Source organism: Oxyura jamaicensis, chromosome 12 (assembly GCF_011077185.1).
Source record: "Oxyura jamaicensis isolate SHBP4307 breed ruddy duck chromosome 12, BPBGC_Ojam_1.0, whole genome shotgun sequence".
Lineage (NCBI taxonomy): Eukaryota > Metazoa > Chordata > Aves > Anseriformes > Anatidae > Oxyura > Oxyura jamaicensis.
The window spans coordinates 8,050,991-8,073,357 of NC_048904.1; the positions used below are offsets into that span (position 1 = coordinate 8,050,991).

The 22,367-nt window shown below is 41.2% G+C and overlaps 2 protein-coding genes and 2 long non-coding RNA genes across 12 annotated transcripts in view; 1 reads left to right on the forward strand and 3 right to left on the reverse strand.

Moving 5' to 3' along the window:
• PRKCD (protein kinase C delta) overlaps window positions 1-7,339 on the forward strand; it is a 67,750-nt gene extending 60,411 nt beyond the window's left edge. For 3 of the 4 annotated variants that reach the window (XM_035337766.1, XM_035337767.1, XM_035337768.1), the window contains exons 13-18: window positions 270-361; window positions 1,871-1,933; window positions 4,125-4,263; window positions 5,087-5,275; window positions 5,526-5,654; window positions 6,802-7,193. In XM_035337766.1, coding sequence (XP_035193657.1) covers window positions 270-361; window positions 1,871-1,933; window positions 4,125-4,263; window positions 5,087-5,275; window positions 5,526-5,654; window positions 6,802-6,960 — 771 coding nt within the window. In that variant the 3' untranslated portion in view covers window positions 6,961-7,193. Of the gene's footprint in view, window positions 1-269; window positions 362-1,870; window positions 1,934-4,124; window positions 4,264-5,086; window positions 5,276-5,525; window positions 5,655-6,801 lie in introns of all 4 variants that reach the window. The other variant, XM_035337769.1, reaches the window with a different exon arrangement.
• On the reverse strand, window positions 2,409-3,467 carry LOC118173329. The gene is made up of 2 exons (XR_004754126.1): window positions 2,881-3,467; window positions 2,409-2,772 (listed from the first exon to the last, which is right to left on the reverse strand). It is a non-coding gene; the product is annotated as an uncharacterized LOC118173329 (long non-coding RNA).
• LOC118173330 lies at window positions 5,609-11,185 on the reverse strand. Its single transcript, XR_004754127.1, has 4 exons — window positions 8,722-11,185; window positions 8,577-8,639; window positions 8,069-8,180; window positions 5,609-6,319 (listed from the first exon to the last, which is right to left on the reverse strand). It is a non-coding gene; the product is annotated as an uncharacterized LOC118173330 (long non-coding RNA).
• Window positions 11,186-11,623: 438 nt separating this feature from the next.
• LOC118173324 (6-phosphofructo-2-kinase/fructose-2,6-bisphosphatase 4) overlaps window positions 11,624-22,367 on the reverse strand; it is a 44,120-nt gene continuing 33,376 nt past the window's right edge. For 5 of the 6 annotated variants that reach the window (XM_035337776.1, XM_035337777.1, XM_035337773.1 and 2 more), the window contains 2 exons: window positions 19,365-19,429; window positions 11,624-11,902 (listed from right to left, as the gene is read on the reverse strand). In XM_035337776.1, coding sequence (XP_035193667.1) covers window positions 11,843-11,902; window positions 19,365-19,429 — 125 coding nt within the window. In that variant the 3' untranslated portion in view covers window positions 11,624-11,842. Of the gene's footprint in view, window positions 11,903-16,128; window positions 16,221-19,364; window positions 19,430-22,367 lie in introns of all 6 variants that reach the window. The other variant, XM_035337774.1, reaches the window with a different exon arrangement.

Here is a 22,367-nt window from a genome sequence, read left to right on the forward strand (position 1 = left end):
AGATGAATGTCCCAGGTAGAAGTCAGGAAATATATTTGAATGTAAATTTCTATTAAATCTAGAAGCCCACAGAATACAAGGTGAGCTCCTTAGCCTTGCAAGACCATGCCACTCACACCTGCAGCAGCCTCATGCATTCTTAGGGGTGCATGAAACAGAAATATTTCAGGACAGGAGGAAAGTGGCTGCTGGGTCCCCACTGCCAGATTGCTACTTGAGGTGCACTAGTGATAGCATCAATAATGTTTCCATTCTCTGATTATTTGCAGGATCATCTGTTCTTCGTTATGGAGTTCCTGAATGGGGGAGACCTGATGTTCCACATACAAGACAAAGGGCGTTTTGATCTCTACAGAGCAACGTAAGTCTACAGCGCTTCAGTCCTATCCCTGTGAATTGTTATAATCTTTGTGGTTTTACTGCTTCTAGTTCTGCACCACTTAGCTGTTAGTCTTTCACTCGTGTTTCAGTGTCTGATGATTTAAAATGTGTTTTATAGGCATCAGTTTGACACAGTGAAGCTCACCTAATGACGTATTGAGTTAGGTTTCCTTCATTTGCACAACAGTGTGATGCTTTGCTTGAAAGGATACACCTGTATGTGGAGATGCTAGGTAAACCTCAGCATAAGCCAGCAATGAAAACGTATGGTCTTAAAGCACACTAAAGCTGTACTGCCATGGAAAAATTAATTTCCAAAGCAAACAGCACTGGGGAGCAGGGGGAACCTAGTAAATAATATATCACTATTACTGATAAGTTGACATAACAGTACAGGAAGATAACTTGCACTTTCCACAAGATACTAATTAAAATGGGAAAGCACTTCATTTAACAAGCGTCATTTTGTCCGTTACCCATGGCTTGAAGGTAACTGAAGCCGAAGACTTATAATTATATGATGGTTTTGCATCTTTTAACTATAACTTTTAGTTTTAGAACAATTTGAATGGGTTCATGAAAGACCTTAAAAGTAACACAGGGTGGGGTATTGGATCTGCCCAAAAGCACCAGTGTAACCGACTGGAAAACAGCTTGCATTACTGTGCTAACTCAGAAATACAGATTAGATTGCATCGGATCAAGAAGACCAGCATAAAAAGCAGCCTGCAGTAGCCAGCCTCGTGGGTCAGGGCTGGCTCTGTTCTGACTCTCCCCAGCAGAAATCTGGACAAAGTCCTCCAACTTACTTGTGTTTCAGCGAACTTCTAGCAGCTTCTCCTGGAATTTTCTGTACATATTTCTCAAGTTTTGAGTCAACATTAATTCTGCAATACAGAAGTGGAAATCACTTTTTTTTTTTTTTTTAACCATTACAAAGTTTACATTCTGGGAGGAAGAGAAAGCATTCCTTAAGAGTTTTCCTTCACATCCTGTGGATTAACACCACCTTTTTGAGGAGAAACAGCAATGCTTTCTGTCTGCTGCATTGGGTGGGTATAGGAGTGTAGGTAGTTGAGGTCCATTTCAAATTTAGCTTTTAATGTGCCATCCCTCCTAAAGCCGCCCCATGAGTACTGACCTCCCAGAGGCTATCTTTCAGGAGGGATATGCGTGTCTCTCATAAACTGAACGAGAAGGGACAGTGTTCCCCAATGGAAGGGGAATGAAGCATTAAAGCAAGCTGGTGTCCCCTTTACTCTTTGGCGTTAGATACCACAGATGCATGGTGAAAATTAACTTGCAGATTATAGCATCCATCCGTATAAATACAGGTGTAATATTAAATACGAGATTTCTCTTTCCTCTTGTTTAAAGAAGTGTACAGTAATCTTCACTGTGTGAAGTTTATGGCAGCTCTCTTGGCCAGCTGCATTGTGTAATGTTTTAACTGAGCAAGACAGACTAAAAGATGTTTTGATCTTTTCAGGTTTTATGGAGCTGAAATTTTATGTGGGCTACAGTTTCTTCACAGCAAAGGCATTATTTATAGGTGAGTACCAGCTAGCACCAGCGTGGGACCTATGAATTGTCTTAGCACTTCATGCATGCTTGAGTTACTGATGGATGTAACGAGTAAAAGCTGTCTGTCAGAGTTCTGATGTTATTCCAAGGGCATTAACATGCCTGAGATGAATCTGTATCTTTGTGTCTTTTCCTTGGCAACCAGAATGATGGAATGTTATTTACATTACACAAAAGCAGTTTTGTCTGTTATTTTTAAACACTCTCTTCACATCACGAGTCTTTCGAGTTTGGTGGCAATGGTGAGTGTCCTTGAGGGTCTCAATTCCTACTGGTCTTGGAAAACCACTGAGGTGGAAGTCTTCTGCTTTTACTTTCCATTAAAGCAGAGAATTGATGCTTCTGCCTCACCAGATTTTTAAACAGCAAGGAACAGATCCTGAACAAATGTTTCTTAACGTAAATATCCACGTTACAGGAGATCAGACTTTTTGTTTTGTTTCTAAGATGTGTTTTTTTCCTCTCAATTTCCTTTCTCCAGCCTTTTCACCCCACCCCAGCTCTAAAACCCTGTCTGATAACTACTTGCTCAGGTACTTGCTAAGAGCTCAGGTAGAGCTCTTAGCTCTAACAAACAGGTATGAAGGATAACAGGTGCATGCTTGAGAGCAAATTCTGCATGGCCTTAGGTAAAGGTGCCCCACGATGTCTGCTGCTGTCCACCTCCCTTTATAGAAACAGGAACTGTCTGGTGGAGCACTGTCCTGTAAAGCAGTTTTCTGAAGTTAGACTTGTACTTCACCAAAAAAAAGTGTTTGTAAGGAGGATCAATGTTACCAGAAAACTTGTTGATGAAGAAAGGTGATTCTTCGAAGCCTTTCTGCCTCATAGAGAAGATGACCATAGCCTGGGAAGGTACTTAATGCATCCAGCTCTATACTCACTGCCTCCTGCAGGTTTATAGATGGAAGGGACCAAGCTCCAGGCCATGCTGTTATCCGCAGGATGTCTTTCCATCCCAAGTTTTCTATATATTTTTAGGCTTGCTGTTAAATTCCCCTGTGTTAAATTAGTGCTTCTAGAGTGAAATTTCACGGTACAAAATATTTGCAGACAAACTGGTACCGTTTATCAACAGGACATCAACAAAACCAAAGGTACTTTTTCCCCTCTTGCACAGGAAGTTTACCGGTATGGTCACTGACCCCGCCTGTAGTGGTTTTAGGTAGGTGTTGCAGTGCAAGTGAATCCTTCACACCCATACAAAAGATTTTAGAAGTTGCAGCTAGGTAAGTGCAGTGCCCTACATTACGATGAGCTTTCCCTGTCAGAAATATGTTCGTTCACTCAAGGTGAACAGCAGCTGGTGTCCAAACAGGGTTTATAGCACATTGCGGTAGAGCAGGGGCTCTTGGTTCAAGCTGCAGCTCACCCTTCTGGCAGCATAAGTAGCCGATACCGTAAGCTCAAGTTAACAAAGAAAAGACTGCCCTGTTCTTATGTAAAATCTGCTCTATTCAAGGCTTTCTTGGTAAGCAGAAGGGCTGTTCATTTTCTCTTCAGCCTGCCCTCTTCGGTATGCACTTCTGCAGCCAGATGGACAAAAAACACTTTGCAGTCAAAGGGAGGGAATGTAGCTTTTGGAAACTGCTGTTAAAAAGCTCTTACTTGATTGAGGATTGTTATTCTGTAAAAAGGCATGAATAGGCACTTCAGACCACGCCACAGCGCACGAACCCCCTCGTGCTGTAACTAGGAGCAAGTCACAGGTAATATTAAAACTGGGCAGGCTTTGAGTATTCGTGCTTGCGCCAAATGCCCCAAGAATCCAACAATCCTTCTTTTGAGCCACGCAGTCCGGTGTAGCGCTGCTGTGTTAGCTGGTGAGGCGTTAACTCACACCTCTGTCCAGAGGCAACAGAAGCACTGGGTGTGATTTTCGATGTAAAAGCAGATGATGAGGATTATAAGGGCATGCTATATATACACCTCAGCCCCTTACTTATGCTTACAAGAGATAATTCTGTTCTCCCTACCATCTTCCAAGTACCAAAGTACAATTTAGCAGGTATTATGTAGATAGATAATTATTTTCTTGAGAAGCCTCTTTGTACAACATAGGGACAGCATTTTTAATCTGAAGAAACTGCATGCATCTGAATACAAAAATGACATACTTGTCCTTAAAAGATGTCTCTTTTTTAATATACCTTTTGCAGAGACCTAAAACTGGACAACGTGATGCTCGATAAAGAAGGCCACATCAAAATAGCTGATTTTGGAATGTGCAAAGAAAATGTAGTTGGTGAGAACAAGGCAAGCACATTCTGTGGGACCCCAGACTACATTGCTCCTGAGGTCAGTACATCACTGCCACATGCTGCAGGGGTGGATTTAATAGACTGATGTTAGAATAGCCATTGTGATTTTTCTTTCCTTTAGAGAATAATAGTTCCCAAATGTAATAATAATAATAACAAGCATAGAAAAAAATTAGATGCCCTCTTCTGTAGAGGGTTGTTAAGATAGAATATTTTCAAGTATCTACAATGTTTTTTTAATAGGTTTTGAAATGTTAAAATTTTCAGCTGTTGAAAGACTAGTTTTCTCTTCTGCTTTTACAGCTAGCATACATGCAGGACTCCTGCAAAATGAGCATGTGCACTGCAGATGATGATAAAGCAGATGCAAGCAGGCAGAATTCAAATGAGGGTCTTAGAGAGTTAAATTCCTTGTGGTCATAGTTGGCTTTTTATCTGATTTGCATAGTAGTCAAATAAGGTAGTTAGCTTTTAAAGCTATAAATGTCAAAGTCTGTTGGTTAATAATCTGCTTTCATTGCCCCACATTCCTCCCTTCCCCTAATTTATTATCTTGTAAAGAAACTAGAGCAGATGTTTTCCAAGTACATGGTATTTAAAGTCAATGGAGGAAATTTCAGAATGAGAGCAAAGATCTGTCCCCTGAGCTGTCCACGTTTCCACAAACAGCAGCTGAGTAGAAAACTACAGCTGTACTTCAGTGTCAACAATCCTCTCAGACTGCTGGATTTTTCCCCCTAGATATGCTAGTTATTAAAGATTCCCTCTTAAATTCACTGATCTTTTTTTTTTTTTGTATGTACTTCTGTCTTTTACTAATTACCTGTATTTCTTCCCTTGCCCCTCTTCTGTGGAACAAGATTCTGCAAGGCTTGAGGTACACGTTCTCTGTGGACTGGTGGTCATTTGGGGTCCTGCTGTACGAGATGCTTATTGGACAATCCCCTTTCCATGGGGATGATGAAGATGAGTTGTTCGAGTCAATCCGAGTGGACACACCTCACTACCCACGCTGGATTACCAAGGAATCAAAAGATATACTAGAAAAGGTAAGGCTGAAGATTGATGAGTGGGTCACGGTCCTGTATTTCCTCCAGGGAGACAAATCTAGGCTTTTAAAAGGAACTGTTTATCCATGTTAGCAGATTACTTTTACAAATGGAAAGCCAGGTGAGCTTAATACTAATGTCTGTGTACTGTTAACAACTTCGGTTCGTTCAGCGGTGTACCAGTTATTTCTTCCCCTGCCACCTACTTTTTGAGCGGATGTAAGGCCTTGTTGGCTATCTTGTCTTGCAGCTATTTGAAAGAGATCCAACAAGACGACTCGGGGTCACTGGGAATATCCGAGACCATCCTTTTTTCAAAACCATCAACTGGGCAGCGTTAGAGAAGAGGGAGGTAGACCCTCCTTTCAGGCCAAAAGTGGTACGTGGATTATTCTGTGTTCCTGTAACAGTGCTGCATGTGTCTGCTGGTCATCGGCCTAGGGCTGATGGCTGAATCCTCCAACTTGCTCAAAACATCCTTACGGTAGTTTATTCTGAAACCTTAAATCTTTTCTACCCTAAAATCTTCCAATTAAGACCATCTTCCTATACAGCTTTAAGGAACTTCTTCACTACCGCTGTCTTCAGGAAAATAATGAATAGTGCTGATATCCATCCTTTTCAGATCAACAGAGGAATGCAATGTTTTGTATGCATTGATGTTAGCGCTGCTGATAGCACTGTTAGTGCTTACTGATAGTTAACTTGAACTAGACCAGCTCAGAAAAAGATGCATTCTCCATACTGGTGAACTTAGAGCTATTTCGAATGTACATCCCTAGTGTTACCTGAAAAAGTGTGTAAAGAACAAACCATGCATTGCTTGATCTTTGTCACCACAGGCTTCCACTGCTTCGTCACAAGCCATTAAAAATTCAGATCAGTTTTCCTCCACCCCAGTACCAGAATGGATAAAACAATCTCAAAGTAAAGTACATTTTAAAGAGTGCTTACATACTTGATGCAGGAGAGGCATTCCCTTTGAGAACAGGAGGCTTCATGTTGCATTTTCGCATACAGAGGGGCTCTGGAAGTTTAAGAATCCTGCAGAGCATAAGCTTTGAAGGTTCAGAATGTAGAACGTAGTCTTAAATAATATGAATTCTTAGGAAATATGCACAAATATTAGTTTTATCTAGACACAAAGCAGCTGCAATAGCTGAACAAATGCAGACATTAAAATGCTTTCAGAAATTTAAAAAAAGTCATTAATGCCAAGGAATGTTGGGTTTAAATGTAAATGCATTGATTTTTGTCTAGATAGAATCTTTGGCTAATTCATTGAAACGTTATCACATATCCAGGTGGTTCTTTTCCAAAGCAACCCAGTGCTGTTTGTTTTCAACCAACAAGTAATAATTTCCCAGTTGTAATGTTATAGTATTGTTTAAAATAGGCAAAGGGATTTTTTTTCAGCATGGTTTGGAAAATAATTTGCTAAGCTTTCATATTTAGCAATCTTTTCTGGGGGAAAAAAAAGTTTGTAACTATTGTCTCAAACTATCTTCCCTCTCTGTTTAACACAGAAGTCTGCAAGTGACTACAACAACTTCGACAGAGAATTTCTAAATGAAAAGCCAAGATTATCTTACAGTGACAAAAACCTGATCGAGTCTATGGATCAGTCTGCATTTGATGGATTTTCTTTTATCAACCCTAAATTTGAACAGATCTTAGAAAAATAATCTCTGAACTGTCGGACTTTAAAGCAGGGTTAAACATTAAGAACAGAAAACTCCACGTGCTAAGTGTTACCGTTCCAACGATGTTGTCAATACTTCAGAATAATAACACAATAGTGTGATTAATTATGTCTAGCTGCTGATTTATTGGCAGTGTTCTTTTATGCATGGTTGGGTTTAAGGTATGTGAATCATGTGCATTATTTTCTCTATTTGGGAAAATGTAAATTGTTTGGTTACTTGAATGTAGTTATGTTATATATATATATATGCTGTATATTTTGCTCGGAGGAAGACATTGGGGAACATAATGTGTCTTTTTAAAAGTGTTTGAGCCCTTGGTTCTTTTATTTGTCTTCAATTAAAAGAAAGTTATGTTAAACTTTCATTCCTGGCTATGATTTTTTTTCTCTAGAACTATTCAGTTAAACTCCAGTTATTTAATCTACACTAAAAAAAATAATTTGCAAGCCCCCTTCAATTACAAAGATAATACAAATATTTTAGGAGAAGTCCTGGAAATGAAGAATTAAGGAAAAGCAAAGATTCATAGAACAGTCTGAAGCCTGAGATGCTTAATTGTTAGTGGCAACAGGGAAATGCCACTCTTATGCTGGAGTCTCTCACCCAAAGCAGCCACTGCCACTCCTATGGATAATATCTTGACTATTGCAGTTAATAAAAACCTCAAGTCTTTAGCTTTACAGGTCTGGGAAACATTAAGAAGCAACCTTTTTTTCCCGTCCACCAAACGGGCTTTTAAAAAAATTGCATGATAGAATAACTCCAGTCAACTTTGACCTTTGCAGGTCTCCACCTGCAGTGTAGTGGGGAAGTATCGCGGAGCTCCTCTCCTCTGTGTGCCAGGCTTTGGTGGTTATTCTAAATGCTTACTGTGAGGAAGAAGCATTAGACAGTTTGGTCTAAGTATCCAGCAGCAGCTTACCACCAGGGAATATGACTTTCCACTGTTAAAAGTCCAGTTCTACACCAGGACCTCGGCTGAGGCATTCGTCCTCCAGGAAGTAGCTGCTGTATTCTTTGCCAGCAGCAGCACTGTGCCCTTTCACCAGGTGTTACCTTGATCACACCCTCTGAATGGGGCACTCACCTGCCACAGGAGCCTGCTCAGGTTGGAGCGACCAGAAATGAGAGCACCGCAGGTCTGTACAGTTGCACAGCCTCTGGACTGCCTCCACTGAACAGCTGTGCCCGAGGGCCACCTGGTGGGCGGTAGACAGAGATTAGGTCACGCATCTCAGTCCGGGTGAGTCCTCACACTACGCTGAGAAATTGCATATTGAAAATTAAAGTTTGTGTTTTTTTTTTTTTGTTTTTTTTTTTTTGGTCCGGAAAGCAGCCTGAAAGCACTAAAACAAACAAGAAAGCCTCCCACACAACCATACACTGTACAGTTAAAGAAAACACTAACGTATTAAAAAACACCATAGCAGAGAAAATACAAGGTGAATACCACACAGAAGTATAATGATCAACAACATGTGACCATGTGAGGATGTAATTCTAAACTACAAACTATTAATTCTGTCCTTATCTTTCAGAATGACAAGTGCCCCTGCAAATGACAGGCCATCTAACGTGTACGTGCAAATACATACCAGAAGGCAGCGTTTTGCTGTTGATTTTCAGCCTTCTGAAAAATACCAGCAGCATCTGGAAGACTGTGTCAGAACACGGTAGCTTTAAGTGCATGAGTCAGATCTTAAAATACCCGTCACAAGGAGAAGTTAATAGTCCTCTTACCTTTCTGCTCCACTGTGTGGACAAATCTTGATGTGCTTTTATTTAATGCATTCTTCCAACTTTTCCCTCAGTTACTGAGTTTGTTACTTAAATTACAGTTATTTTATCTGAGTAAAGTTATTCTACCAGCTGCTTTACTCTTCTGTCACTGTATAAGCTGTTTTAAACAAGCTACAATTCCTGCACTTCAGCAAGCTGTGGAAATCAGCTGACCTGCAGGAACCCTCACCTGGCACTTCAGCTACTGTAACAGACACAGAAAGAAACACAGCAGTGCAAGGTGTAGCATTTGATCTTTATTACTTGGATCAAACGTCAAATGATTACATTTGTCTGAAAGATTACAACGAAGGCCAATGATGTAAGAAAAGATAGTTTAACCCCATTCTAAAGACTGCATCTGAGCTAGCAAGTGTACTAACAGTCAAAAGGTAGTAAAATACACATGGGTATAAATATGCAAGGCCAGGACAACGATTTTTACCTCCCCTATCAGTGACAGATCGGTCAGTATTGCATGGTCAGGAACAGGAGGGGAGAAGGTACGCAGCTTTTAGACAGGGACGATGATCTGCCATTCTTAACAGTGCCTCCCCAGGAAGGTAGCCAGGCACTGGGGAGAACTGCTTCAAATTTACATTCATTGTCTACATTTGCTCTTACCAGCTAGAAAGGGTCGGACGCAGTCAATGGTTTAAGTACCTTCCTAAAGCAGAACAGACAACTTCATAATTTTTTTCTCTTCAAGTATCAGCATAACAGTTTATTTACACTTGTATACAACTCTTTTTACTGAACACCCACTTAGTAAAACATTCATCACAGTATATTCAAAAGCAGGCTATAAAAATACCTACTATACATAAAACATTTAGCCTCAGGGAATTTTACAGCACCTCTGAAAGTTTAGAGGTAAAACAAAGAAAAGGAGAAAGGGGAGAAACCTCCAGCTGTGCTTGCCAGTGCAGAAGAGCGGGCTTTTGGCTCACCTCTCACTAGGGAAACCTTTCCTTCCACATTTCTTCAACCAGGTTCAAGTACCACACCCTGATAGTAAAACCCTGCTTTTCTGATGCAGTATCCCGGGATTTGCTGCCTGTAACTCAGAATAAACCCTGATTCTTTTAAATTGAAAGTTGTCAAACAACTCCTGGTCATGGCTGGAAGGCAGAGCTCCGGAGGAGTGAGGGCTGCCTGGGGCACTGCCCCGCTTCCCACGCGAAGCACGCACGGCATCAGAGGGGGGGATGTTATTCCTACACTTTTACCACAAAGGTGGCCTTGTTTACTATGCACCAATAAATTAACTACTCTGAGTAACGCTGTGTGGTCTCTCTCCTCAGGTAAGAGCAATGAACACAGCTGAATTAATAAAGATCTGAAATGCGCGTTACTGAACTAGTGGATCACACACACAAAGCTCTAGACAGCAGCACTTGAAGCAAGTGTTTCTGGTCATTTCACGCCCTACCCATTCCTCTTCTGAAATGAAACCCAGCGATGTGATATGGCTTACTTCCAGAGCTGAACATATTGCTGAAATTAGCTTATTAAAACAAATCACAACAGCAGCACATCATCTTATAAACCCTGCACAAACAGAAGACAATGTAGCCCTTGCCTGCAAAACTACGAGGGCCCATTATTTCACACAGGAATTGAGCAAACAAACAAAGTTTCTTTTAAAAAAAATAATCATCAATGTACATGGTAAAAGTTCAATCAATTGAAGAAAAGTCCTTAAATCAAATTTAAAAAAAAAAAAAAAAAGAGCACGGTCTATCTACAAAAAGATAGTTCTCACTTCAAGAACTAAGAGCCAGCAACAGTGCTGGCAGCTCGCTTCAGTTGTCTGGTAACACATACAAAATACATGGATTTAGTACAGTTAGAGGGCCATAGCCTCAACAGACATACAAAATTCCATTTTTAGCACTGGAGTTTCACAGAGAAATATAAAAGAGCAGCAAAGAATTTAAGTAGTGGAAGGTTGCTTAAAAACAATAAAAAAAAAAAAAGGTAGGTGCACCTTGTTAAAAAACAATCTCAGAATTTACCTGTTGTTTTTCTTGCATGAGCTGTAAGAAAGGTTAAACGCCACCTAACCTTTCTGTACTGTTTCCTGATATACAACATGTTAGATGTGGCTATAAAGAGAACCATACATGTTGAAATTCATTCCAAGAACTGCCAAAAAAAAAATCACAGCACTAGTAAGAAAAGCAGCTTCTCCAGCCTTTGGCAGTCTGAATCCTTCTTCCCTACCTCCAAGTCTCAGAAAGCTGCTCATCCCCTCCTGCGGCCACAGCAGAAGGGGCATTTCTTTTTTGAGTTCCATTACCCGAGGCTGCTGTATTATACTCACACCTGCATCCCGCAGCCATTACTTAGTACTGTGTCCTCCACTGTGATCTAAACACATCTGGCTCCTGGAAAACATTAGAATCTTGCTAGAACCACAGAACCTTTCAGATAGCAAGTCTACTTCTAATGGTGTTATTTCCAAGGGGCAAGTCTCCCCATCCCATACAAATTTAAGTTGAGGCTGGCAACCAAAGATCACTGGAAGAGACAGAAGCTAACGTGACTGATGAGCTTTCCAATTTAAAGTTTTACAACGTGAATCCTCCAATGCTCAAAATGCAGAATTTCACGTGTTAAATACACTATCAAAAAAAATCTTCATGTAATTCTAGGCAACCATTCACAGTAAAAATAAGAGGAACTCTTACAAAAACACTAAAAGAAAGTAAAATCTAGTTTAAATCTGACAGTAAAATTGACACGGGCAATTAGCCATCTTGCAGTATTCCACAGATGAACAATAAAAGCTACTGGAACTGCACAAATTTACATATGAAAACCTAAAACCAACATTACTCTGCTTCTTTTTTTTTTTTTTTTTTTTTTTTAACCAATACCTTTCGGCACTGGGAGTTAACCAGAACTACAGGTTTCCTCCAAAGAAGCTGAATCACATTCGAAATGTCTCAAAGTGAAGGGGAGGCGCATTTGTTCCAACTTGCTCAGCGTTCAGCACGCTGTCTCTGTTCTCAGGGACCCGAGCTGCTACTTAACGCTGTCGCGGTGGAGGAAGGGCTGCTGCCACCAGGAACTGCAGCTATAGATGGTTAGGTACTGTCCTCAGAGCTTCTTCTCTCGATCGGTCCACGCCTACATTCTGCAAATTTAAAGACAAAAAGGACTTTAAAGCATGAGTGTCATGACACAGCTTGGCTCAACACACGACTATTACACAAAACAGAAATTAAGCAAGTTTTGATGCTTATTTCCTCAATGTGTCTTGTAAAACAAAACGAAAAGGTCCCAGAACAGAAATCAGAGGCCAGGCTCTAACCTCATCCCAGCCTCCACGTGCTTTGTTGAGACGCAGGCTCTCTCAAAAAGCACCTCTAAGACACGTATCACACCAGGTCTGGTAGGACAATCGGTCTCTCCACACTGTATGGAGATCACACTGTTATATTTAAAAAATAAATAAATTATAAACACTGTTTTAAATCATTTTTTTCTAATCACTTCTAGCCTTTCAGACACACATACAGTGTAAGAGAAAAACAAAACCACACAGCAAAAGTCATAAACCAGACAAAACTGACACAATTTGGAGAAAGTCACCTCTCCTTTGTGTCAAGCATGCTTCAAGAAACGGCTCAACGACAGCCAGAAAGCTGTTCTGGTCCTGCCTGTAGGCAGCTATCTCACTGGGAAGCCTCTGAGTAACTCCCTGAAGAGCTGGTAACATGAAGTTTAAGTGCACTTTGGGACATGTGGGCAGATTGGCTCATCACGCTGGCATCAGGTAACGTTCCAGTGGTTTTATAACCCCATTGGTTACAGCTGACTTTCAAAACAAGTCTCTAGTCCAGCTCGAGAAGAGCCTCATGCAGAGAGGGGGACTCGGTACTGCTCTCAGCCTGCAGGCACACAACTTCATCCTTCAAAACTACCCCACGAAAAGCAGACCACCCCCCTCTCCAAGCCCAGGTTCTAGGATTTTCTGCCATTCCAGAAGTAAACGAGATAAACGAGTAGTGCCTGATGTGATTCTGGGCTAAAGTGTGCCAACGTCATTCCTGCCCTCACTGATTCTCCTGTGTTAAGGTCAGCCCCTTCCTCTCTGCTCAGCCTTCCAGCCCTTGGTAACTCAGCCCATTTTCCACCATAAGCACACCACGCAAAGCTTTCTGCGGACACACGAGCGCTGCCTGCCCCACTCTCCAACTGCTCTCTCCGAGGAAAGAAAACAATGCCCGTTTCAGAAAGATGCTTCCACAGGCAGCATTCCTTCTAGAGCACAGGATACAGAGACAGCATTGGCATCTAGGAACATGAGGAGCTGGCAAAAGAAGTCACCCTCTGCATGACCACAATGGAAAAAAAACCACCACTGTGTTGGCATTTGTTTTATTTGTTCATATTTTCTTAGCAACTGATGCAACATACCCAGAAATTCCTTGAGACCGTGGAGGTATCTCCACAGGCAATCTGAGAACATTGGCTAACATCTTTTAAGCTGAGCATCTGCTGTTGATTCAAAGAAAATTAAACGGAGCATGAAATGGAGCGTCAACTTGCAGGAATCCAGAGGTACTGGAAATTAAATCCACAAGCAACAAGAACTGGACAGCCACAATGCAAAACTACGAGGAAACAATGTGGTCAAGACAAAAGGTACCTCTCGTTGAGTTAAATAAGGTGTGTCAGACAAAAGCAGCATCCTAGCGGCTGGGACAGCCACAGGAGGGAACGCTGATACGCACTTCAAGCTGGAACAAGACGTCCTCCAGGCGGAGTGCAGGCGAAAGGGAAAAAGGCTGTGGGAGCAAAGCACACCGAACTGCCACGTGGATGAAACAAAACTTGGGTAGGACAAAGCCTAACAAATAAACCCTGGGGCTTATTAGACAAAGAAGGCACCTAGCTCAAGACCAGATGAAGCAAGACTTAGAAAGGGACTACCAGCCCCTTGAATGGGAGGTGGATCCCTACCCACAGCAATCACGTCAGGTTTAATTACGGCAGCCGGGACTGCTCCCACGTGGACTGAGAAAGACAAGCAGCAGCATTGTTCTCACTGCACGCTTACAGAGAAGACAGAGGTTTTAGCCTTGCTTTTAGGACCAAAAGGTGTCCCCGCAGCCATCCAGCAGCACCTTACCCAAACACACTTGAACAAAATTACTGTCCTGGAACAGCACTACTGCTGCTACGTGCTGGAGAGCGCAGGGAACGCAGCAGTGGGAATCCAAACGACGGGCGCCTGGTTTTGAATGCTACTTAACCAAGGTGTATGGGATCTCTGCAGACTTGGAACACGACATCAAGTCAGCCAGCACCATCAGGCACATTTCTTTTAATATTCAGAAAGACCAAGGTTTCTTAGACCACAAAAATATCCATAAAGAAGCTAAAAAGCTCAAATTGGCTAGGTGAGACAACAGAAGGTGCACCTCACCGACTCCTCTCTGGAAAGGCTCAACACAAACTACTAGGACTACTAGGGAGTAGTAGTTTTCCCCTTAGAGGGCAAAACTGCTTTTAAAACCCATGTTACTCCATTATACACACCTGCAAGAGGTTTTTTTGTTTTGTTTTGTTTTTTTGCGTGTATTTTGTCTTAACCAAAAATTGAACGTGTTTAGCTTAAAATCGTACGGTATTTCCTTAGTCACGAACCACAGAGGTGAAAGCACTCCAAGCCAGCTCTGAGTGGTTTGCCAGCACCTGTGGAATGTGTCCCTGTGACTTCTCAGGGATGTCACCTCAACAGCCAGGCAGAAAGAAGCAACCAGGCTCCCTAATTAACTGTGCTAGCAGGTACAGCAGGCTCAGGTCTCCTCCTCCATGGCATATGCAAAGAGGCTGCAGCAATTAAACACAGAAAAGCGACAAAAACTCCCACATCATAATCACAACAAAGAGAATTCCCATTCCCCCAGGCCAAGCCCATGCTGTTTTAACTAAATATCAACTGGTACAGCAGGAGGCCCTCTGTCCAGGGGACTCTTTAGTTATATTAGACATTCCTGAATGCTATAAACCCCAGAAAACTGTGCTGTAACTTCAGAAGTGCAAATGCTTCGCACTTTTTTCCAAAACCCCAGTTCTGGAAAAACAAACCGTATGAGAAACCTCCCCAGCAGATAAAAGCGTTCCACAACATGCCACTCTTGCTTATGCTCAAGACACAAAGACCCCCCTCAGAAAACAGCTCAAGGACTCTGTGATTTAGCGCCTTTCCCAGACTCAATGCTACATAAACAAAGCTGCTTCGATTGCACAATGCCTCAGACCATCTCGTTTTGCCCACCGTAACATTGCAGAGACGGGAGCCAAGGCGTGACGCCGCATCGCAAACAAGCTGCAGTCTCTCCAGCATGGGAGAAGTTTTGTTGTAATTCTGTTTAGGATGCATACCCTGCTGTTTTGAGATCATGTGCCTGCTGGAGGGAAGAAAAACCCCTGTTTCCATGCCTTTCAAGGCAAGTCACAACCTAGCGAGCAAATAATCTGCCTAACGCTGCTTCTGCTTTGTGAAACAGTCAACACTTCTTACTGCAGCCTAGGTAAAATTCATCGCTGTCAGAGCCAGCCAGTGGTTGCGCCGAGGCACTCATCCACTCCTTGCATTTCAGCAGAACAAGTACCACCTATTTTTTCTGTCTTAGTTCCTCACCGAAAGGAAATTTAAAATCACTTCTGCCGGCAGGCAAGCTCTGAAGCCCAGTTAATGCAGGACAGCTGTTAAGGGAAGCCATTCCTATATTAAAAACACTTTTACATATTCCTGTACCTTCAATAACTGTAGCGGGCTTAAGTGAAAACTTGCTACCCTCTTCCAAACAGCGCATCATTGATTAGCACATCTAGAGCACTAGTGCTACAGATCAGCAGGATTAAGGTTGCACGGTAACTATGGATTGTTATTTTATGCTACATAGCAGTCCAATCACTCCCAAGGGCACTGAAGTAGATAATAATGGTGCCTGGAAAACGAACTTCAGCTTTTTCGTATCTCATGCATGATGTTGTGCTTCACAGCTTTCACGAACAAACACATTTCAGCTAACATCAAACGATTGCTGGCTGTTACAATAACTTTAAAAATTAATGCTGCAGGATCTTTACATTACAGCAATTTACAAAAACAGCTTTCCAGTGTCAGCCGATTAACGTTTGACAACCCATCCACAATAAATTAAGCAGGGCGATGCAGTTTTATTGTGATTTGATGATTTTTTTCAAGCCACTGTACAAAGCTTTACTTTGGGTTTTGAGTTGTTGGGTTTGTGGGTTTTGTGGGCTTTTTGTTTGTTTTATTTCAAAGTGATTGGAATGATTTGCTTTTCAATTTATTTTGAAGTAGTAGGATGAAAACGGCACCCCAAGTTCGATAGTTGATCAGGACACAGGATTCACTGATGAGCAGGGACTGTTACAAGAGCTTCCTCAGGAGGTCTGGAAATGTCTACATTCTGTGTAATAATAAAAATACAGAGAATATTTATCACGCAGCAGTAAGACCAACAAAAACACCAATCACTTGTACCTTCACAAGTACACAGCTGCATTTATAGAAAAGCAGAGGTTTTTATTTTTAATGCCCCCGCCCCAGAATGCGGCAGACTGACAGCTGGCTGGTGTCCCAGAACCAGGCGGCAGGAAATTGTATGTACAGTAATCACTGATCCCATGCTGATGCCACCAAAAGCTCAAGTCATTCACATTTAGGAGGAAGTCTTTTACGGGCCCAGGCAGGAATCCACTTAAACACATACTCCAGCATGTACACTTCTATCCAAATAAGCAAACTTTAAGTGCTTTGCTAAACTATGCCACGTGCTTCCTTCCCAAGCTTTGATCGTGTGGTAAGCCATGTGTTATACCTGCCTCTTCCCACACACCTTCATGGCTCAAGACTGCACTGACTAGATCTCACCCCGTTTTGCAGAGGTGGTAGGGAGAGAGGGAAAAAAAAAAAACACTAAGAAGCACAGCTTTGACTCTGGCCACGCAGAACAAGTCTCCGGAATCAGGCCTGCCATGGTACCACCTCACGTAAATCCAGAAGGCTGTTTAATTGCTGTTTTCCGTTCTACCAAGAATACAGATTATGAGAAACTGGGCTGAAGATCTTTCTAAGACCTTGATCTAAGATTTGGCCTGCTTTAGTCTAAACCACTGCCAGTTCCGCTAACACATTTTTCAGGCTTCGTGCTGACATGCTTGACACTGTGGTAAGCGAACTCAGCTTTCAATAATCCTCCCTCACTTCACCCCCCAAAAAAAGGAAAAATAGGATTTGGATTTGTTGCTCTGAGCAATATCCCTTTCTGTCACTTACCACCTAAGACAAAAGCACACAGTAGATGTTTTACCCCAAGCACTTGCTTTCTGACCCGAAGAGAGGACCCAAGCAATAGCTCAAGTAGTTCCCCTGATTTATATTCAGTAAAAAGACTGGACTCCTTCATTTGAAAAGGTCAGGAACGTAAGCTGCTACAATGCTGACAAACGCACAGCTTCAATCCACTTGAGACAAATCATCCTCACAGAATGAGGTTTACACATACTGTAAACAAGAACTCCAGAGCTTTGCCTGCAGTGTGAAAATACGTCTTTTCAGCTGAAGCAGATAAGGAGCACGTTGTCCTGAAACACGGACTACAAATTACTCGTGGGGGCACAGAACAGTCCAGTAAGCAATTCTTAATCAAATAGTTTCATTGTTTAACAATGTCGTTATCTGTGATGCTAAACTTAATTAAATGCTTTGACTTCAATAGACTATTTGAGAATTTAATTTAACAGAAACAATTAACATTTGAGTAGGTTATGTAAATGAAAGCTTTTGAAACTCAGAGCCCTTTGAGCAGTGTTTAAATGCAGACAGAATCAACCTGGCCCTCCATGCAGCTATCCTAAATGCACAACATATCATCACCTAAACTCCACTGCTTTGGGCATCTTTGTGGGGACAGGGAGAAGGGCGTTTAGGGGATTTTTATTAAAAACATCGTTGTTGGTTTTTTTTTTTAATTTATCATGTCAGTCTATTTCTGTTCTAAACAAACAGCTTTGTGCCTTTGTGTGCACTGCAGCGCAACTGTCCGTCTGATCCTCTACGTGCACCTGAAACACAACTGCACTCCCGGGCCAGTATGGCCACACTGTTTGCCAAACATGTTAAAAGCTTTCCCCAAAAATTAACGCCTTCAGTTAGAGAAGTGGTATTTTCAACAGCAATTCCCAAGAAACTTTAGCACGTTGTAAATTCAGCACCAGTATTTTATCAGACAAACTATAGATGTTCAATTGATTGCATTATTTAACACAGATGATGTTAACACCCGCTCTAAGTAATTTTTTTTTTATTTTCACCACACTTTTAGGCACTGTGAAATCAGAATGGATTTCATGAACCTAACAAACCAAACAAAGACGCGAAAGCGGTAAAGCACAAAGAAAGAGGGAAAGAGAAACAGTGAGAAGAAATATGTAACATGAATATCAGATGGAAAATGTATTTGCTATGAATGACCAAAAGTCCTTATTCTCAGAACTCATAATGCCCGAGTCATTGAAACAATGGTTCTCTGCAGACTCTTCCAGCATTTCTGCACAACTACCACAAACGTGTACCCTCACATAAGTAAGGTGTTTTGTGTCTTGTGCCGTGCTGTACACACACATAAAGAACACATTTATCTTTATATTCTTTTTCACCATAAGCCATTGTTCTGAATGGCTGAATATTCTGAAAAGCCCTTTTTTCTCACTTTATCAGACTGACTTTTAATTCACTAGGAGGCATAGCTCATAACCTCAGCAAGGACTCACTGCCATACCTAGTGGCATTAGCATGAGGACATGCAAGGGAACAGGAAATTTTTAATCATGACACACTTTACATAACTTTCATAATGCAGCCATGGAAGAGTTGAACTAGATGATCTTTGAAGGCCCCTTCCAATTGAACTTTTCTATTTTAAGAACTTTACACGAGCAGCAGAATCAACCCAAGCACATGACACAGAGAGAATACGAAGCTAGCACAGCCGCCATTCTACCTCCACTTCCAGTTTACAAACACACTCAATTTCCTTTTCCCCAGTTCTGCTGTATCCTGAGACCTGAGACCTCTCCAGCCTTGGCCTCCAGCTGCTGCAGTATTGGCAGCACCACCAGTACTGCTTTACCAAGCGTACAGTAATAATCACAGTGATGAAAAAACCTAATGACTTCATTACTGACTCTCTCCAAAATAAGTTAACAGCAGCATACTCAAAATAATTCATAACAGCACTCTACTTATGCTGAATGACAAAGCCTGGAAGAACTAAAGTTTTTAGATTGATATCGTGTCTTCAAATTCTCATTCATCTCTATACATATTTTTTTGAAGATAAAACACTACCTCTGTTAGAGCTCTTAGGTAAATTTGCTCAATAAAAAGGATCCCCACACCCACAACAGCACACCAGTAGTAAAGCTTGTAAAATGTAAATATGTAAAATTAAATATGCTCTGCAGAGTTACCAAATCATTTCTAACCACAAGGACAACGGAAAAGAGCTCAGCACATTACATCAGGTTGTCTGATTTAAAAATATTCTTACCTCAGGTTTATCTCTGTGTGTGTTTACAGCTTCAACATTCAGGAATATAGATTCTACTTTACATCCTGTTGATAGAAAACATTTTTAGAATTTGACCGTTTTAAAAAAATGAACTCACAGTTAAGATGCAATCTAATTAATCTAATTTTCAGTTTGTAAAGGTTAAATATTGATTCATACCAGAATTTCTCAAACTGTGAACCGATAAATCTATTGAAATGAATCTATTTCGCCAGGATGAATACAGTTCTCAGTCTGACAATCCATCCCCTATTCTGACCTTAGCTTTATCTTTTTCTTTGAAACAAGAATTCCCACTTTTAAACATACAGAAACAAAAGCATCCAATCCGAAGATTCTTCTCTGTAATTTTGCAATGTTTTTTAACATCCTAGACTTACTAGAATTGACTGTAGTACAGAAAATAAATGCTGCCATTTTTTAGAACATGGAAATGATTACAAGGCACGCCTCGAGTTGCTAGCAACTCCTGTTCCTCATGTGTGCAAAACAAGAGTCTTAATCTGCAGCTAAATTGGAATTTAAAGTTGCCTTCTGGAGAGGAGCTTCTCCTCTTCACCCCAACATGGAAAACATCAGAGAGTAAGAAAAATCAAATGCTCAGAAGACACAGCTATTAGCTAGTACAAGCTGACCCACTTAGAGAATAATTACTCAATACACTGTGACCACACCATTTTAAGCAACATCAAATTGCCAAACACAGTCAGATCTCACACAAACATGATTTTTATAAAGCTACAAAAAACAACACTAATAGGTAAATTCCCCTGTCTTACCACACGTAAGTCCATCACCTACTACAAACAACAAATTAAGTTTTTAGGAAATAAGTGAACAGAAAACTCTGAATTCATAACATACTCCATAAGATTGTTGCACGCCAGAAAAAGGTGACTTCAGCCTTTCCTTAGAAAGCCATTGCACTTCAATAGACTAATACAAAGTAATATGGCAAATATTTGCCTTTCCTTGGGGAAGCAGATTCTGAGGAACCCCATTTGTCACAAACACTGAGCAAACACCACAGGAAGGCAAACACTCAGAAATATCCAACAAAAATAAAAAAGGGGGGAGGGGGGGGAGCATGCTTCTCGCACTGGGGGAGTACCCTAGTCCTCCTTCTGTTCATGAATTCCTGCAACTGAGCAAAAGAAAGCTCTGATCTCCCATGCTGGCCAGTGCTAAGGCCTGGTTACACGGAGGCCTTGAAAAAAAATCCCCTTTGTTAAAGTTTAAATACAAACCAGAGGCACATGAGTTACTCCACAGTTAACTGCTGATGTGCATATTCCTAACTCATTTTTATCTGCTGATGTGCAAGTTCAAAAGTACAGCAAGGTGCAGTTCCTCTCCCCTGTGTGTTCCCAAACAGACGGTCTGCTCCTTGCCCCCCCCATAAATACATTTCACTCCCTGGGCTGAGCAGTAAGGGTCTAACTGATCCTCATCCAGCTGTCAGGCCGTAACAGAGTTCCCCTTCTAAAGATCAGGCACCGCGGCTTCAAACACCAGGAAGAGCAAACCCCTAAGGGAGATGCCTCCCCAGAACAGGATTAGCTGGAAGGTGCGAAACGCACTGCGTTTGATCATGCATCCTGCCTTGCTGGGCCCAACTGAGGCATCAACTTGAAATGATTTTGTAGAAGTATTAGTGCAGAAATATTTCACACAGTCCCTGTATTTTGAGATGGTCAAATTCCAGGAACTGGGTCAACTGAAACGTCCTAATCAGACGTGTTTCAAACACTTGAAAAAAGAAACATGACACTTCTTTCACTGAAGTCAAAAGGTCAAGGATAGTATTTCATACTTCTTTTCCTTCCTCATTTCGACTGCAAGTAAACACTGAAAACATCCAGGCCCTCTTAAAGTTTATGAGCAAAGTCACACAAGTTCCCACTACAACAACAAACACACATACACAAACAAAAAATAACTATACACACACACAAAGAAGACCAAAGGACGACCTCTCTGTGGAAGCAGTCCACGACTACTGAGTCGAGATATTCCAGCTTCCAAAAACTGACTGTATTTTAGGAAAGTATTAACTGGCCTACATCTTGATTTTCAAAACTCCAGCTTGTCATGCAAGGCTAGGAACACCAGATGTCACCAAAGCACAGAGTGTCACTACTTACTGTAGGAGCTAACTGCATATAAATGACAAAAATCTCTTCTGACATTTCCCAGTGTAACCACTAGTTACCAGGTCTCAACCTTATTTGAAACTACACACAAAACAAAGTATAGTTATAGACTGCTTATTTCAGAGCAGTTAATCAAAGACAACTTTGCATTTTCCATGAATAACTTAACTAGTTTTTGATGTGTTTTTTTTTTTTTTTTGGTAATCTATTTCATGGGTACTTTGTCTGAAGTGTGATTAGGTATCAGAAAATACAATTAAGCCATCACTTAAAGAAAATTAACAGGAGGCACATGCTAAACTTCAAACAAAACTTAATTAGCAAGCAGCCTACAACCAGTAAGAAGTACATGTTGCAACCCATACCCTGCACTCTACAAGCTAGCAACAAATCTCAGCTAAGGCCCCCAAGCTGAGCACTAATAACAGCTGCTGACAAGCATATGCCAGCAACAACAAAAGCTCATGTGGCAATGTGAAGGTCTACAAACAAATACTTCAGGAAAACAGAACAAAACTATTTAAAGGGTAAGGGGAACGCTTCATAATATGTTAAACCTACATTAATTTAGATTTGCTTGTCTTCTAAAGCACAATACCCTCAAACACATCAACAGAAACTGAGATCTTACTGTACTAGATCTAAGTGGCACAAGTTTGCCAGACAAGCTAGTGAAACAGCCTATGAGCTGAATACCCAAGGCAATTCTCCATCAGCAGTTTCAACCACTGGTACTTCAAGACCCCTGCTAATAAAAATGTATGTTTTGGCATAACACAAAGAAAATAAAAAACAAAAGATTAGTTGATTCTAACAAAGCTGCACAGGC